Raw genomic sequence first — 17,500 nt, 5'->3', positions numbered from 1 at the left:
GTGTGTGTGTGAGTGTGTGTAAACGTGTGTGTGTGTGCGCGCGTGTGTGGGTGTTTGTATGCGTTAGTGCGTGTGTGTGCGTGTGTTTCCACATACAGTACATGTGTGCATCCTGTCTCCCCTGCACTTCACTCCACTAATACTCTTGGTCTGTGTGTCAAGTTTAGATCTCCTGGATGGCCGTGTCGTTATCTGGATAATATGCATGACTGCTCCTGTCAGCATGATGTGTGTGTGTGTGTGTGTGTGTGTGTGTGTGTGTGTGTGTGTGTGTGTGTGTGTGTGTGTGTGTGTGTGTGTGTGTGTGTGTGTGTGTGTGTGTGTGTGTGTGTGTGTGTATGTGTGTGTGTGTGTGTGTGTACGTGTGTGTGTGTGTATGTATGTGAGTGTGCGTGTGGTGCGTGGGCGTGTGTCTTTCTGTGTTAAGATTGACTTGTAGTCATGGGCTTTTGTGCCATCTCTTCTGCACACACACACACACACACACACACACACACACACACACACACACACACACACACACACACACACACACACACACACACACACACACACACACACACACACACACACACACACACACTCACTCACTCACACACGCACACCTCTGCATACAAATCCCATACAGGAAAATACACTCTCCCTCCATACTCTCCCTCTCACATGTTGTAAGACGTATTGGGATTGAGTAGGGGGAAATCCATTGGGATGAGGAGTCGTAGCGCATTGCTAGAGGCCCTGTGTTATGTCACAGTAGTGTAGTACTATGGTTGTTAACTTGAATGACTATTCCAATGTGCCACAGGAGGTACAGAGTGCATTAAGGTGTTAACATGGGCAAACAGGAACATGGCAGTACTGTACATATGCCTCTCGTATAGGCTGGTGAACTAACAGCATTCACCTGTATAGTAGAATGAGGGAAAAAAAACAAAATAGTCAAACATATTGCAGTAAAAGGCAATGGCGTCAGACTATATTTCCTGCTAGGAATCAGTAAGCTAGTCCATTTAAATTCTAATGGATGCACATATGAGTGCTTGTGTGTATGTGTGCAATGCATGTGTGTTTTTTTATGCATGCTCTCGTCCATGGCTTGAGTTTAAAATGGCAAGAGTGTGGTGATGCCATAAAGATCGGCTTCATACCTCACCTCATGTTCCTGTTAGGTGTTTGCCTAGAGAAGTGTGGAGAGGGGTTTGGAAATAAAGTCACCCGACCATCTCAGAAGTGGAGGATTTTTTTCTGCTTTCTGTTGTTTTTCGGTAGAGCGGTGACAAAGTAACGTTTTGATGTTGCGTTGTGGTGGTCGTGTTGAAACATTAGTTTGGCACTACTCTAAATAAAAGCATAAAATGATCTACCGCATCTGATGCTCCGGTGACTTTATTTCCTACTTTGTTAGAACACAGTCTTTTCCCATGATGCATCAGAAAGTAATGAAGCAGGAGGATGGGTGACTTTTCTAAGTGTGTAGAGGTTAGAGGCTCCGAGGGCAGTTCAGGGGCAGGAGACTCTGTTCTAATGCCCCACCTCCCTCCTTTCACTATTGGTTTTGGGCTTTGCTCTGCGGCTATCTGCTGCCATGGGCAACAGTGCCTCCTTGTGGTGGCAGGCCGCAGGTGCAGCTTGGCAGAGCTGTAGTAGAGTGTGTTTACGTAATGCCTCCGGCAGGGTTATTGCAGGTAGACGTGAGGGAGCTTTCTAATCAGCCTGTGTGTGTGTGTCTGTGTGTGTCTGTGTCTGTGTCTGTGTGCTCGTATGTAGGCATGCGTATGTGTGCACGTGTCTGTCTGTGAACAGAACACGATTACATTTGTGTGTCTGTGCGTGCGTGTGTGTGCATGCCAGTGCGTAACCACACATGTACAGTACATACCCATACAAACACTTCTCTTGGTATCTCTTCCTACTGTATCTTTTTTATTTTTTTGTTTTTTTGGGAGGGAGCTTCTTTGCCTTTATTTTTGATGGGACAGTAGAGGAGAGTCAGGAAATGCGTGGGTAGAGAGAGATGGGGCAGGATTGGCAAATGCCCCGGGCCGGAATCAAATCCTGGTCGCCGGCGTAGTAACCCAGTGTCCTGCCGTTAGGCCACAGCAGGGCATTGTTGTCCCAAGGTTTCTACTACTTGCAAAAAAACCATTCTGTCAAGCCTTCCCATCTGTCTCGCCTTAACATTTCAGTTTTTTCTTGATCTTTGTCTTTCTCCCTGTCTCTTTCTTGATATCTGTCCCTTTCTCTTTCCCTTTCCTTTTTAATTCTCACACTCACCTTCTTTCTCTTCCTCTTTTCTTTTTTTTAACTCTGTCGCCTGACTTTGTTTTCCTCACTTGTCTCAGTATTCTGTTGTAGTCCCCTAGGTTTTCTCTGTTCTTCCCCCCCCCTCTCTCTTTCTCTCTCTCTCTCTCTCTCTCTTTCTCTTTCACTCTCTCTCTCTCTCTCACTCCCCCCCCCCTCTCTCTCTCTCTCTCTCTCTCTCTTCCTCTCTCTGCCCTGTCTCTATTACCCCCTATTGCTCCCATCTGTTCCTCTCTGTTCGGGCTGTTGAGCAGACATTCTGCCCTCTGGTCTCCCACTCACAGATGTACAGCACAGCCAGTCACAACGAGAGAGAGAGAGAGAGAGAGAGAGAGAGAGAGAGAGAGAGAGAGAGAGAGAGAGAGAGAGAGAGAGAGAGAGAGAGAGAGAGAGAGAGAGAGAGAGAGAGAGAGAGAGAAAAGAGGAGGAGATATGGAGAGAAAGAGAGTATCTGTTGGAGAGAGAGAGTTAAGATAGAGAGAGTCAGAAAGAGAAAGAGAGAGTCAGAAAGAGAAAGAGAGTGTCTGTTGGCGAGAGAGAGAGAGAGAGAGAGTCAGAAAGAGAAAGAGAGTGTCTGTTGGCGAGAGAGAGAGAGAGAGAGAGAGAGAGAGTCAGAAAGAGAAAGAGAGAGAGCCAGAAAGGGAAAGAGAGTGTCTGCTGGCGAGAGAGAGAGAGACAGACAGACAGATAGAGACAGAGAGAGACAGAAAGAGAAAGAGAGTGTCTGTAGGGGAGAGAGAGAGAGAGAGAGAAAGAGGGTGTCTGTTGGTGAGAGAGAGAGAGAGAGAGATAAGAGATGGAGAGAAAGAGGACAAGTCTGGAAGGGACAAGAAAAGAGGAGTTGTCCCAGTTATTATGCTAGTCATTATCCCCCATGATGATTACTGCTGCTACGCTGACGAGAGTGGCCGCCTTGGGAACCGCAAAAACCATTCACGCTCTTATACAACAAGCGCACGTACACACAGGCAGGCACCAACACACAGGCACCAACACACACACTATGCACACATGCACACACACACATACAAGCACATATGCGTGCACTGTACACACACACACACACAAGCACATATGCGTACACACACAGCGTGCACGAACACACAGAAATAGTATGCGGCTGCTCATACCAAATGTTTCTCCATCTTGTGGACACCGATAGGTCGGTAGAGACCACAGACACATGATGGTTTACTATGACAGCAGTAAGATTACAATTTGGATGAAAGCTCTATGTATTGTATGCAGGGCCACTGACAGCTTTGGCTGGGCCCAGGGCAAAGTCACCTGAAAGGGCCCAATGCACATAATGTCATGAGAACCCAATTCTAGGCCCCGTCTGTCCTTTGGGTCTGGGACAACTGTCCCCTTTGTCCCTCTCTGTCGGCTTCCCTGTGTTGTATGTGATGAGAGAAACTTCACGCTCCATCACATCTGACTCACCACAATTACAGTAACAGTAGCAGCTCATTCTGTCTTGGCATTACCTGCCCATGGCAACCTCATAGAGTAGACATAGATGGGCCAGATGCTAATCAAACATGCTCCAATACCATCCACTTCTTTTTTTTAAAATACATTTGAGGGGTTTTTGCCTTTATTTCTACGTTAAACTTCGACTTTTTTTGTACACCTCAGCTGGCAGGTGCGTCGGAGATGGCCCATGGGTCACTCAGCAACAACTTTCGGTACTAGAGCTTGCCTGATGAAGGTCTAGTACCGAAACGTCGTTTATTAAAGAAAGAACAGCGAAATGGTCAGTGTACGGGAGTTTCTTAAAATTGTTGCCTTTATTTCTGACAGGATAGTGGAGGAGAGACAGGAAACGACTGGGGAGAGAGAGACGAGGAAGGATTGGCAAATGACCCGGGCCGGAATCGAACCCGGGTCGCCAGCGTAGTAAACCCAGTGCCCTACCGTTAGGCCACGGCAGGGCCATCATCCACTTCTCTGTTCAGTGAAACATACTCTAGAAAAGCCTTGGTCTGGTACAGTCTGATTTTCATCAGGACTGACCTGTGAATCTTGCTAGTCTTAGATTTAGACATTTTATTTTGTGGTCAGACCCAGATTTTGTGGGGCCTCCCTTGTCTTGAAACTTAAGGTCTCCCCACTACCTAAAGTACTAATATTGAAGCATTGTGCTATTTGGACACATTAGATAGACCATTGAGTGTGAAATAGTTCAGCTGGATGTGAAGTGAGAAATTTCATTCTCTGTAACAAATGGATCATGAGGTGCAAATAATGGTACAGACATCCTGACTCCCAAACGATCAGGGGTTAATTCGGCCTGGGGGAAAGGTGACAAATTAGGCAATCACGGGAAGAAGTCAAACAAATCCCCTTTTGTTATTGACACCTTCCTCAGGTCCTACGAGAAGAAACATAGAACAAAGGACTTCCTGGGGAGGACAGAGCTCTATATAGGGGGAGAGGGTCTGTGACTGGTCAGAGATGTGTTGTTGAGACTTCTGTATGTTTCCTGACATTTTATCTCTCCGGTACCGTTATTAAAAATCTGCAGTGCTTACCAATTGAGTTGCTTGTCGCCTGGAATATTAATTTTTTACTACATTGGTGGCGACGAGGATGGGATTATAAAGGCTTAATTAGACACTCAGGAGGAAGACTTTCAGCTGGACATCAATTGACTTGGCCAACGAGGAGTCCCATTGCTGACTTCACCGGACTGGAGGGCCTTCATCCTGTGTGCCTAAATACTGCCAGAGATCCCAGTATTTATGGCCACAGGCAACTCAAAGGGTGAGTTTAATTCTTACTAAAATGTTGCATGCTTTAGGACATTGTGTATGTATACACTGGCTAGGTTGAAGTGCTTATGATATTCTAAGAGAGCACAACACTTGGCAAAAGTTGTCCGGAAGTGCAGGGTTTCAGAAGGAATTGTCACGTGACAAAGCCAAAAAGAGGATCTTTTTTGGCTCAAATAGGCCTAAGGGAAAGGATTTCCCAAGGAAAAGAGGATCTTTTCCAAGAATGAAAGTAAAAGAGAGAGGATCTCTCCTAATTGAAAAGAGGATCTTTTCATAGTGAAAGAAAAGGAAATGAGAGAGGATCTCTCCAAATTGAAAAGAGGATCTTTTCCAATACCGGTAATTAAAGAGGAAAGAGGATCTTTCCTGACAGAGAATAAGAAAAAAAAAGAGCTCTCAACCTGTATGCATGTGAAGTAGGCCTACTATTGTGATGTCTTGTGGATGGTTGGTTTGAAAAGTGAAAGAAAGTAAAGGAAAAGTTGAGGTAAGGAAGTTTAACTGAAGGTGTGAAGGAGGCACGAGTGATTCCTCTGCAAAAGTTGTTCAGGGCACTGAGTGATTCCTGTTGTGCTCACCGAAATAATTTGGTTGAATAGTTTTTGTCGCAATTTAATATAGGAGACTAGTGATCTCTGTCTTTTGGTAAAATTTGGATGAGAATAACTCAACTTAAGAAAGGTTAAACGGAAAGCATGACAACGACGAAGGTGAATGAAAGTTATATGTTATTGTAATTATTGATCATAATAATAATAATCATACTATATGTTGGCAAGAGGTGGTTGTGCCTGAAACTACTGCTTTTGCGCTAATAAGAATATAAGATAATACGAAATTAAATGATTAAGAATTATTCACTATGGGATTAAATAAGAGTAAATCTGTTAAACTGCCAATGGGTATACATACTGCAGGATGTTTGCAAGACATGTATAGAAAGTATGGAGCCGAATGTGTTGATGAGAGTGTTATACGTAAGTGGCATGGATGGACAAGGGGAACATTCCCTTTGAGTGGAACATTAAGTATAGGAAGGTTACAAGAATGTAGGGCAATAATGGAAAATAACCAGATCCAGTTCGAACAAGAAATATTTGGAAAATGGGAGAAGGAAGCAGATGAAAGGGACCGGAAAAGGAGGCAAACTAGAGGACAGAAAGGAAAAAAGACATGTACTGTTAGTTCAGAGAGTGAGACAGATAAAACTGTGATGTCATATATACAGGAGAATAATAATCAGATAGTTCCAGCTACTACCCCATCCAGCAATGACAATATACAAGTAGATCCAGTAGTAAACCCAGAGCATCGCCTATTTTGTGCTAAGCCTGAGCCCCAGGTCATAGCAGCACTACAGCAGCAGTTTCTAACATTCATATTGACATCCCCCACTGTGTTGTTCCCTCAAACCACTGAGCAGAGAGAACAGAGAGGAGCAAATGGTGAGAAAAGAGGAGCAAATAGTGAGCAGAGAGGGCAGGCTAAAGACACAGGCCTAAGAGAAAACACAGGTAGTCACAAAGGAATGAGGAAGGCTAACACATCATGCCATAAGAAATCCCCTCAATGCTGGAGATGTGGTAATTTAGGACATATTTCGAGAAACTGTAGACAAGTCAGAGGTCAACAGGTCAGTAGCCCACACAGCAGGCTACCAATGCATAGTAATATGTAAACACTACAGCATTTTCAACTACACAAGATTTTAAGGTGGCCAGAAGCATTACCCTCATTAAGAAATAGAGCTTAACATGGATTGTATGCCTTCATTTAGGCACAAAGCTGTTTACGACCCCTGTGACACCTCAAAGCAAGGAGATCAACCCTCCCAGGGTAGGGAAAGTGTCACCTCAGAGCAAAAAGAGAGACATTTATAGGACAGGGAAACTGGAGATTAACCCACCAAAACTACACATAGCCCTATTTATGCATGTCTCCAAATTTTAAGTAAATATTTTTGTGAATAATAACATCAGGGATAGAGAATGTCTTATGGAAAGTGCAGAGCGTACTGATCAGCACCATTTTAGGAAAGGCACAGAATTATCAAACTGGAGACAATTTGACAATGAGGTTCAGTAAGTGTAGTTATGGTTAAAGTCACAGAGACTAATTAATTACTTTGCAATCATAAGAGATATGAGTATAGGCCTAGGTCCTACATATATGTTCTGCGAACAGTTAACCCAGACTAATAGAATATGAATTTATTTCGGTACTGTTTACAACTATACTCTCAGCATCAAAAAGAAGGGAATTTCAGTGCACATGGGAAGACAGCCTGGTTTCAGGATACCAGGAATAGGAATATTCAGACTAGGAGAAGTGCCATAAACATGCATGATATAGTTATCTAGTTTCTGTCCTTAGGAATTTCATGGCAAAACTTCATGTGACTAGATGAGAAATTTGGACTTGGTAGAATTGTGATAATGAATATAAAACGGTGATTGCCCAATGAAAAATGATATGTTAATGGATAAAAGATGTTGTGTTGGTTTACCTGGACTATTTAGTTGCAACTTTATCACCTAAGGGGTGAGTAGAGGACACAGACTCAATCTTGGCAACATAGGATCGTAGATGCATTGTGTATCAGATAATGAAGGATAAAAATCTGCTCATCCACAACCAAGGATAGAGCAGAATGGGATTATTTGGTCTGGTGAAATCCAAACGAAACCTGACTGACGACGAAGACGATGACTGACTTTGTGTGACTGAGTGTGAAAGTGTGAGTGTGAAAAAGTGTGAAAGAATAAATGGCCATATTAGGAAAATATGAAAGATAGGTAGTCATCAGTTGGACTCAGTTTCTAAAAGCATGTTGCATGAATTTTCTTTCTGAAATTCGAGACTAACATTGGAATGCTGAATCCTTTAACCCAAACTAATTTTAAACACCCCACCCCAACTTGCTTGATAAAAGTGCTTTTCTATATAACACCTGAATTCTTTCTATACCTTTGCTACACTGAGTCCAACTGTATGAGATGGAAAAAAAGAGCTTTGAACATTACTTGAAAGATAAAGAAAACACATGAGGTGTGTAAAATAACCATTTGGTCCATGACCAGAGGTGTCGTAAATGCAGTGGCTCAAGAGGATATAGGCCGTAAACAACTTGGCAAGCCACAGATCGGATGAGAGACAGCAATTTACATGGCACATATATGAGCCATGTAAAAAGGGGGGTTATAAAGGAGTTGAAAAGGAAAAAAAAAAAATATATATATATAAAGGGAAAAAAAAGATCAATTAAATGTTTATTTTCAAACCGAATTACTTAGCTTAGACATTAGTAGGGACAGAGAAAAAATAAATAAATCTGATTTAAAAGGTAAACTTTGAAACTGCTGGAACATTTACAATGGGTTGATGTGATTTGAATCAGGTAAGCAAATGGGAAACGTTAAAAACACTGTATTATTACAAATTGTGTTGTAGGTCTGTTGAGCTTGAGAATTTATCTAGAAGAATGAATAAATGTGAAATAAATGTTGTGTTCAATGACAATAAGTAAAGAGATTAGAGAAAGCAGACCTTAGAATATGTAACTGATTTAGAAGTGATAGGGATAAATATGGTGCAGCTACATAAATAATGATAACAATAAGAAGAATAAGAATAAGCAAAATAAAATAAAAAGGCCATAAGTAATGTGCAAAGAATTGGTATTAGAAAAAATATTATTTGCGAGGAATTGATACTGCTGTTTCTGTGTACTAACAGATGAAGACCCCCACTGGCGACCCAAGACCAGGCTTTCAAGAAATTCCACGACACTCAGAAGGATGGCAGGATGTGACCAGCAATGCTGTCAGAGATGTCAACAGAAGAGAGGCCTTGGATCCATTCATCATGTAGGGAACAGGACAAGCTAAGCAGAGCCATCTACAACGGTCAGAGGGTGGAGTCATCACTGGAGCAGGCGGCATCGGTTCTGATGAATAACCTCTGCCTCCATTCTCAAAGGGGGGCCTTCAAAGAACTAATTACTGCCTGAGGACAACTAGTTGCTGAGAGACAAGGGAAGTGGACAAGCAAATTCTGTTCAAATCTACGGTCATATATCTCTACATCTGAGTCACATAGGCAAGGAGTGTGACAAGGAAACAAGCCATTTTTCATCTACACAATCCACATGGAGGACAGAGAAAGAAGGACATGATGGATGGATGGTGAATGATTTACAGGAGCAACAAGAACAGAATGGTTCAGTTGGATTAAGAAAATTGGACATTCAAAAGGCAATGGGAACAAGTGCTATTGCTGAAAACAGTACGCGGAGCATATGGTCAACTCGACTTAGCGCAAATGCCAAATCTTCACAAGTGTCCAAAGTATATACAGTTTGAAATTATCAGGAGAAGTGATGGAAATATCAGGAATGGACACAGAAACAATCAAAGTGCCAGGGAAATCAAGTGTAATTTGTTTGAATGTGACTATAGAGACAGTAAACAACAGTTCAAGGAAAAAAAGTTAGACAGTATACACAGTCAATGTATACTTATACCTTAAAGGCAGAAGATTATTTTAAAGCTCTGGATGAGAGGAAATTATTTCCTCTGGTACAGTATTCCAGTGCAAGTAGCATACATTTTAATTTCCCATTACCTATGGGCATGTATTGGGTTTAAGGAACAAATGCATACACAAAGTGACCTGCCGAGGCAGTAGGAACATATTACATTACAGTAGTTATTACAGCAGTATGGATATCGGATAAAGAACACTGTCAGCATTCTAGTTAACATAACCAACAGACACATAGACAGAAGAGATAAGTAAAATACACCGGGTGGAAGGACAAATGGAACGGACATGTTTTAGCTGACCCATGGTCAAGGCAAGGGGCTACAGTGGACTGGATAGTGTCACTATGGGTGGAGAAGTGTTTTCACAGACTTGTGGTTGGTCAAGGTAGTCCGGTGTTAAAAATATATATTTTTGGTTTAGTAACTTAAGAAATTACATTCACAACATGAAATCTCTATAGGTTCAGGGGACCAAGTCAAGGTGATAGGTGCTTCGTGTCAAGAGGGGTGCCTTAACAATAAAGTACTGGGGGAAACCCTGGGTAGTAGAAGCCTCATAGAAATTAATAAAATGGTCTAGCATACAATAGGCAAGCGTTTGCAAATTAAACGGGGGCATCTGTAGCCTTAGTAAATCAGGAACTAAACGCTAGTAGAAATGAACTTTTATCACACAGACTTGGATTGGATCTATTTTTGGCTGAACAAGGAGGTTTATGCAAAGTAGTAAATACATCATGTTGTTTCTTAGTCCCAAATTATGTCAAGTCAAGTCAAGTCAAGTCAAGTTTTATTGTCAATTTCTTTACATGCACTGGTCATACAAAGAATTTGAAATTGCGTTTCTTGCTCTCCCATGCAGACATAGACTAATCTAGGTAAGGACATAGACAGTATGGCCATAGACAGTGCTCATACAGACATTTAAAACAGAAGACTTGTAGAGAACATACATTAGAGGAGGTATTTTGTTGTGCTTTTTCTAAAAGTCCTTTATAGCGTTCTGACATAGTAATAGTAGCATTTGAAGAGAGTAAATAATTTAAAAGGTTTATCAAATACACCAGCAGCAGTATGTTTGGGTTTAGTGCAGAAAGTATGTGTGTGTGTGTGTGCATGTGTATGTACGATGTCAACAATATATCAGAGTATGTACAAAAAATCTGAAATGCCATGTCAAATCCACCACTACTAACTAGAATAGATGTTATATTTGATGACTTGGCTAATATGTTTGGTAATACGGCAGCTGATATTTTGCTAAAACTTCTGAGAATAGGACTACCTATGCTTGTACCTGTGATAGTGATCATATCAAGGTCAGTTGACAAACTAATTGTGAAGGGAATATTCCATTGTGGCGCGTAGAGCAAAGGTAAAGAATTATGTGACTTTTAGGAACACATGTATGACTGATTATGAGGACACAAATGACTTTCCATTTTACAACACAGAAGTATGAAAAGAGATTACCCTGTTAGTATTACCCGATGATGTAGTTAGTTAAGTAGGTAGATAATGTGCATGTATGAAGTGTTGCCTGATATATTTGTAGTATTACTTTGTAACTGGTCCTCTCTCAGCTGACACAGTCAGAACCGCCTTTTTCAGAAGGGGTTATCGAAGAATTTGTCCCAACCTGTCCGCTCTTTTCCACAAAAATTGGCAGAACAGTGGTTTTTGCTCGGACAAACAGTGGTTTCGCTTCGATCTGAGAGTATGACGCTGTAGCAGATGAAATGTTGTATTCAAAAGTGTTGTGAGCATGAACTCACAAAAGCAGGGAAATGAAGTGAGAAATTTCATTCTCTGTAACAAATGGATCATGAGGTGCAAATAATGGTACAGACATCCTGACTCCCAAACGATCAGGGGTTAATTCGGCCTGGGGGAAAGGTGACAAATTAGGCAATCACGGGAAGAAGTCAAACAAATCCCCTTTTGTTATTGACACCTTCCTCAGGTCCTACGAGAAGAAACATAGAACAAAGGACTTCCTGGGGAGGACAGAGCTCTATATAGGGGGAGAGGGTCTGTGACTGGTCAGAGATGTGTTGTTGAGACTTCTGTATGTTTCCTGACATTTTATCTCTCCGGTACCGTTATTAAAAATCTGCAGTGCTTACCAATTGAGTTGCTTGTCGCCTGGAATATTAATTTTTTTACTACAGATGCATAGTGTGTGCTTGTTGTTGGGGTAAGTTTATTAAAGGACAAGTGCACTGTTTTGGACATGTATCCCCTTCAGAAAAGGGGCTGAAGTCAATTCAGAAAAGGGGCTAAAATGTTCAAAATAGTGCACTTGTGGGAAGATTCAATTGAGAATGTGCACTGTGAGTAGAAACGAGAGTTTCATAGCACCAACTTAATCAAAGATTGTACTGCAGCCGAGCGCTCTATTCTAGAATATTTAGTGTTAATGCATTCCATTGTGTTCTGTATGAAGGTCACTTAGCAGCAGAATAACTGTCGGAACATAATGTCCCCTCCTATTACACTGTCAAGCATAAAGAGCATGATTAAGTGCCCCTGGTGTGAAGTGCCTTAGCTGTAATATCGTGTATAATAAACGGATCTCTCCAGCGTGACATAAAAATGTGTGAAGTTCACGCGGTTATTGTGAACGCCTAATTGAGCTGTTGTTGCACAGAAAACACATCAATGACTGGGGGGAAGAGGCTCAAAGATTGTTGTCTCACATTTGCAACAATTTGTGGCTTGTGAGTGAGTGAGTGAGTGTTGGGGGGGGGGGGGATCCCATTGACAGTATTTGATACTGATTGAGTGTTGTCTGTTTCACAGGAGTCGTCAGACAGCAGCAACGCCACAGTGGAGGATGAGGACATGAAAGGTGAGACCACACACACACACACACACACACACACACACACACACACACACACACACACACACACACACACACACACACACACACACACACACACACACACACACACACACACACACCCAAACCACCCACCGCCACCCACCCCCACACACACACACACACACACACACACACACACACACACACACACACACACACACACACACACACACACACACACACACACACACAAACACAAACCTGCACACACAGAAGATCTGCAGAAGAATGACATACTGTACCATGGTTATTATCATGACCCTCGTTTGAACTGCACGACATGGAGAACAGCCTTTCATAATTGACCTCAACTGAAGAGAGCGCATCATATTATCATTATCATTGCCATGACAATGGGTCAGGTCATCAGAGCCCTTGGCACAGAGGGCAGAATTTAATAGGAGGGCAGACACCCAAGGGCAAAGGCCCTGCCCTCTTTCTCACTCTCTACTGTACTGCAGTGGCTCTTCTCAGGTTCAAGGTTTCTCAGATGGAAGACTACTATTCCACATACGCACGCACGTGCATACACACACACACACACACACACACACACACACACACACACACACACACACACACACACACACACACACACACACACACACACACACACACACACACACACACACAACCCTATCTGAGGATAAAATAAAAAAGACACCATATCCTGATCCTGAACCGGGGTGGTTGGGGTGTTGTGAAGATTGTAAACACATTGAAACCATAAGTGCCTTAAGAAACATCAACAAAACACAATACATACTGTATTTTAATCGTGTGCCATTATTGTCTTGTGCTGTTCTCATTCCTAAAGACCCAGAATTGTGGAGGCGATCATTATTGTAAGCTCAATGAAACGACCTCAATACATGTTTTTCGTCGACCACTACTCTCTTACACTGAACTACCTCAATACATACTACAATGAACTACCTCAAGACATATTAGTCGTGGACCACTACTCTCTTAGGCCGAATCCCATTTCTAATTTCTACCCCTACGCCTACGCCTTCCCCTTGCCCCTCGTCTCTTCAAACGGAGCAGTAAGGCATAGGGCTTGAAACGCAACCCCTATGAATGGAGACACCCCTCCAACAATCACGAAATGACACCCATAGCATTGAAAAAACAACCTCTCTATGGTTATATCAGCAATATTGCTTGTAATTTATTCGCCCTCCGTTTGAACTGTACCCATGGAAAATCTCCGTTTGGAGGGGTAGAAAGCCCCCTCCTGTACGCCTACCCCTCTGTCTTAACGTAAATTGGGACGCCACTACCCCTACAAGTGAAGGTGCAAAACGGAGGGGAAGGGGCAAGGCGTATGACTAAGGGGTGAAATTGGATTCAGACTTATACTGTATTGGAATACTGCAATGTGTAGGGATGCTTCTGTGGCTCGGGTCTGGCTCTCTGCCTCATCTTTTACTTTCATGCCGATTCCAACTATGCTAGGGCCTAGGGGGTGTCCATTTTCTCTTGCACGGACAAACACAATGACACACACACACACACACACACGCACACACACACACATACACACACACACACACACACACACACGCACGCGCGCACACGCACACGCACACACACACACACACACACACAAATGTACTCACAGAGAGACGGACAGATTAGTTGTGCTTATTTTATGCCGCGCCACACCTGCCCATTGTCTTGTGTGTTTCACACCTGGGCTTCATCAGCAGGGAGTGTGAAAGAGCCTGAACCCACAACACAACAGCTGAGACTGCAGAGAGTGGGGCTTGATCCAGGGGTCCTCTTAGGACAGTCAGTGTAGTGGGGAAGCCATTCAAGTAACAAGAGCAGGGTGGGTGGCTTGGGGAATGCTGGAGGAGAGCTTCTGGTTGCAGAAGGGTTGCTCCCAGTTGCTATAGCAACCCCCGCAAAAATGCTCAGCAACCCTAAAGCAACCCCAAACAAACCTGTCTGAAACCCCCAAAAACTGTCTATGTAAATATCTTAACTTTGACTAGCAACACCTCGCATTCATGCAGCAATTGTTCAGCAACCCCAACGAGAAAAAGGTCTGTCTCAGCAGCGAACAGACGGCGTGGGTGGGTTAGGTGGGTACAGGGAAGCCGCCACAGGGGGACAAAGGGGAAGTTGTCCCAGGGAGAGAGGGGGCCCAGAAATGCATTCCCATCACATTATATCATATTAGGTGGGGGGGCCTTTTCAGAAGACTTTGTCCCTGGCCCTGGAAAACCTATCAGTGGCTCCGATGGGTAGGATCAGATCAGGGATCTTTGTTAACCCACAGCTGGCTCTCTGATGAGGCCCATGGTACTGTAGGCCAAGTAAAGGGCACCTTGGGTGTATTTATATCCGGCGCCTGTGGAGGGCCACAGGGTTGAGGCTTAAACCCAGCAGGCAGGGCCCAGTCCCAGTGCAGTCCACTGGGCAACAGTGGTGCACCGACAGGACAGGAGCACAGTAAGACACATTTTACCCTCCGAGACGCACAGGCACAGGACAGGACAGGACAGGACAAGGGGCAATGGTGAGAATTGAGAAAAGGCATGGAGTGAGGTTGGTTGTTTATCATGTGTATTCATTTATTTGTTTGTTTGATTGATTATATTGTTGTTGATGGGAATCTGGTGTGAGCACTGAGGATGCAATGCAGGACGTGTCTCAGGTTGTTTGTATTACTGTATACAGTATTTTCATTGGTGGCGTTTGGGCTGCATTGTCGGCTATTGTAGCCTCTCACTGCAGATGGCCCTGTTGACAGGCCTAATTCACTCTTTGCTGAAAACACTCAAATACATCATAACAACATTGTGATGACTATGCAGGAAGTTTTAAATAGTCAATCAAGACTTGGTCATTGTCGTTTTGGTGACAATAAGGTTACTTTTCTTTTTACAAATCACTTTTTACCATAACCCATGCTCGACACCATCTAAAGCAAATGTGTTTATTAAAGTATTGTTCAAAATGCTACTTTTCAAAAGGGGTGTACTCGTTATTTCTGTCTTACAAAGTGAATATATACAGACATTGTTGACACAAAATGAAGCTTAGTGTTTGTATCAATCTCATGTTTGTTTCACAAGATGACGGCGTGATGTACATCTTCTAGGCCTGGACAAAGCTGCAAGCACAGTTTGTCATATGAAAGTATTTTGTGTCATTTTAGAGCACATTTTACTGTATGTACTGTACATGTTCTGCTTTGCTCTGTATTTCAAGTCTAGCCGTGTTTGTCCGTTTCGCTCGATTGATAAGCATATAAAAGCCTCCAGTTGTCCTCCAGTGAATACAGGATATGTCCCTCTTCAATTCTTACTCTGCTAGTCAGTAGTCTAGTCAGAGTGAGGCAATTTTCATGTACCACTATCGTACTACTCAGGATTTGGTTCTCAGCCAGAGAACTGCTGGTTCCTCCAATATGGGACTTCAAAGGTTTGACTTGCTTGCTGGCGTTGGTCTCTTAGAGAAAAAAACAGCAACATGACCATCTGTCATTTACAGTCAATGGTAAGCGGACCTCCTACTGTTTGTGACAGGAACGACAAATCCAATCTCTCAGTCATCAAAAACCCTTTCCCCCTTCTTCATCTTATGTCTGTGCTTTTCTCTCTTACCACCACCACCACCACCACACCCCATCCACCACCACCACCACACCCCATCCACACTTTGCCACACATCCTTATGATAATCTCTCCATCTTTTATATGTCATCATCATCATCCTCTTTTCACTCTTCCTCCTCCTCCTCCTACTCTCTCTCCATCTTTTCTATGTCTCTCCCTGCACCCGTTTGTTATCATCGTTGTCGTCCTCCTTCACTCCTCCTCTTCCTCCTGATTACCCCTCTTCCTTATCATCTTCCTCCTCCTCCTCATCCTTTCCCTCCTCCTCCACACGTCTCCTTTCTCTATCTCCTCCTACTCACTCCTCCTCGCTTCAACACTTCCTCTTCCTCCTTTTCATCGTCTTCCTCTTTTCACTCTTCCTCCTAATCCTCCTCTTCTTCCTCCTCATTCTCTTACTCGTTGTCCTCACTCCTTCTCCTCTTCTTTCTTCTCCTCTTCTTCCTCCTCATTCTCTTCCTCTTCATCTTCCTCCTTCTCCCCACTCGTCCTCCTCACTCTCTAATCATCTTCTTCATCCTCTCTCTCCTCCTCCTCATTCTCCTCATCTTCCTCCACACTCCTCCTCCTGCACCTCCCTCTGCTGGTTTCCTCACTGCTGCTGCGCTGGTCGTGCTGCCCTCCCCTCCTCCTCCTCCTCCTCTCCTCTCCTCTCCTCTCCTCTCCTCTCCTCTCCTCTCATCTCATCTCCTCCTGCTCTCCTCTTCTCTCCTCTCCTCTCCTCTCCTCTCCTCTCCTCTCCTCTCCTCTCCTCTCCTCTCCTCTCCTCTCCTCTGTTCTCCTCTCCTCTGTTCTCAGGGAAGAGTGTAGATAGTGCCCTCAGAGGCCTGTCCACAAACAGCTCCCAGCCCGACCACCACCCCCCTGCCCAGGGTCCCTCCCCGGCCGTCTTCTGTAAGTCAGCACCACCACCACCTTCAGTGACGCTACCCCCGTAATGCATTTGCACCCCTCACACAGTTCTCACTCTATGATCTCTAATCGGTCCCTCCACCCCTTCCCATTATTGCTCCTACTCTACCCCACCTTCCTTCCTCTTTTCTATGTTTGCGTCCATGACCTGTAACTGGAGTCTTCATCCTCATCTTTCACCTCCTCCTCCTCCTCCTCCTCTTCTTCCTCTTTCTCCTCTTCATCCGCCTCCTCATCTTCCTCCTCCTCTTCCTCCTCCTCCTCACCTTCCTCCTCCTCTTCTTCATTTCCTCCTCCTCCTACTCCTCCTCCTCTTCCTCCTCCTCCTCCTCCTCCTCTTCCTCCATTCATCCGTCCATCCAATGTAGCGACCAAGTTCTCAGACCTGCTGGGCTCCGTGCGGCGCAGCTCGGGGCCGACAATGGCGGACGGCGACGCGGGTGCTGCCAC

General features: G+C 43.9%; 1 protein-coding gene across 8 annotated transcripts in view; it reads left to right on the top strand.

The window, feature by feature from the left end:
- The window catches only part of camk2b1 (calcium/calmodulin-dependent protein kinase (CaM kinase) II beta 1), a 153,476-nt gene that overhangs the window by 128,612 nt on the left and 7,364 nt on the right, over positions 1-17,500 (top strand). For 5 of the 8 annotated variants that reach the window (XM_063195422.1, XM_063195424.1, XM_063195423.1 and 2 more), the window contains 3 exons: positions 12,425-12,473; positions 16,937-17,032; positions 17,419-17,500. The exon at positions 17,419-17,500 is cut by the window's right edge and continues 71 nt beyond it. In XM_063195422.1, coding sequence (XP_063051492.1) covers positions 12,425-12,473; positions 16,937-17,032; positions 17,419-17,500 — 227 coding nt within the window. The remainder of the gene's footprint in view (positions 1-12,424; positions 12,474-16,936; positions 17,033-17,418) is intronic. The other 3 variants (XM_063195428.1, XM_063195426.1, XM_063195427.1) reach the window with 1 other exon arrangement.

This window comes from Engraulis encrasicolus, chromosome 3 (assembly GCF_034702125.1).
Source record: "Engraulis encrasicolus isolate BLACKSEA-1 chromosome 3, IST_EnEncr_1.0, whole genome shotgun sequence".
NCBI lineage: Eukaryota > Metazoa > Chordata > Actinopteri > Clupeiformes > Engraulidae > Engraulis > Engraulis encrasicolus.
Note: the sequence above shows the minus strand (reverse complement) of the source record. Positions and strands in the feature narration are given on the sequence as shown.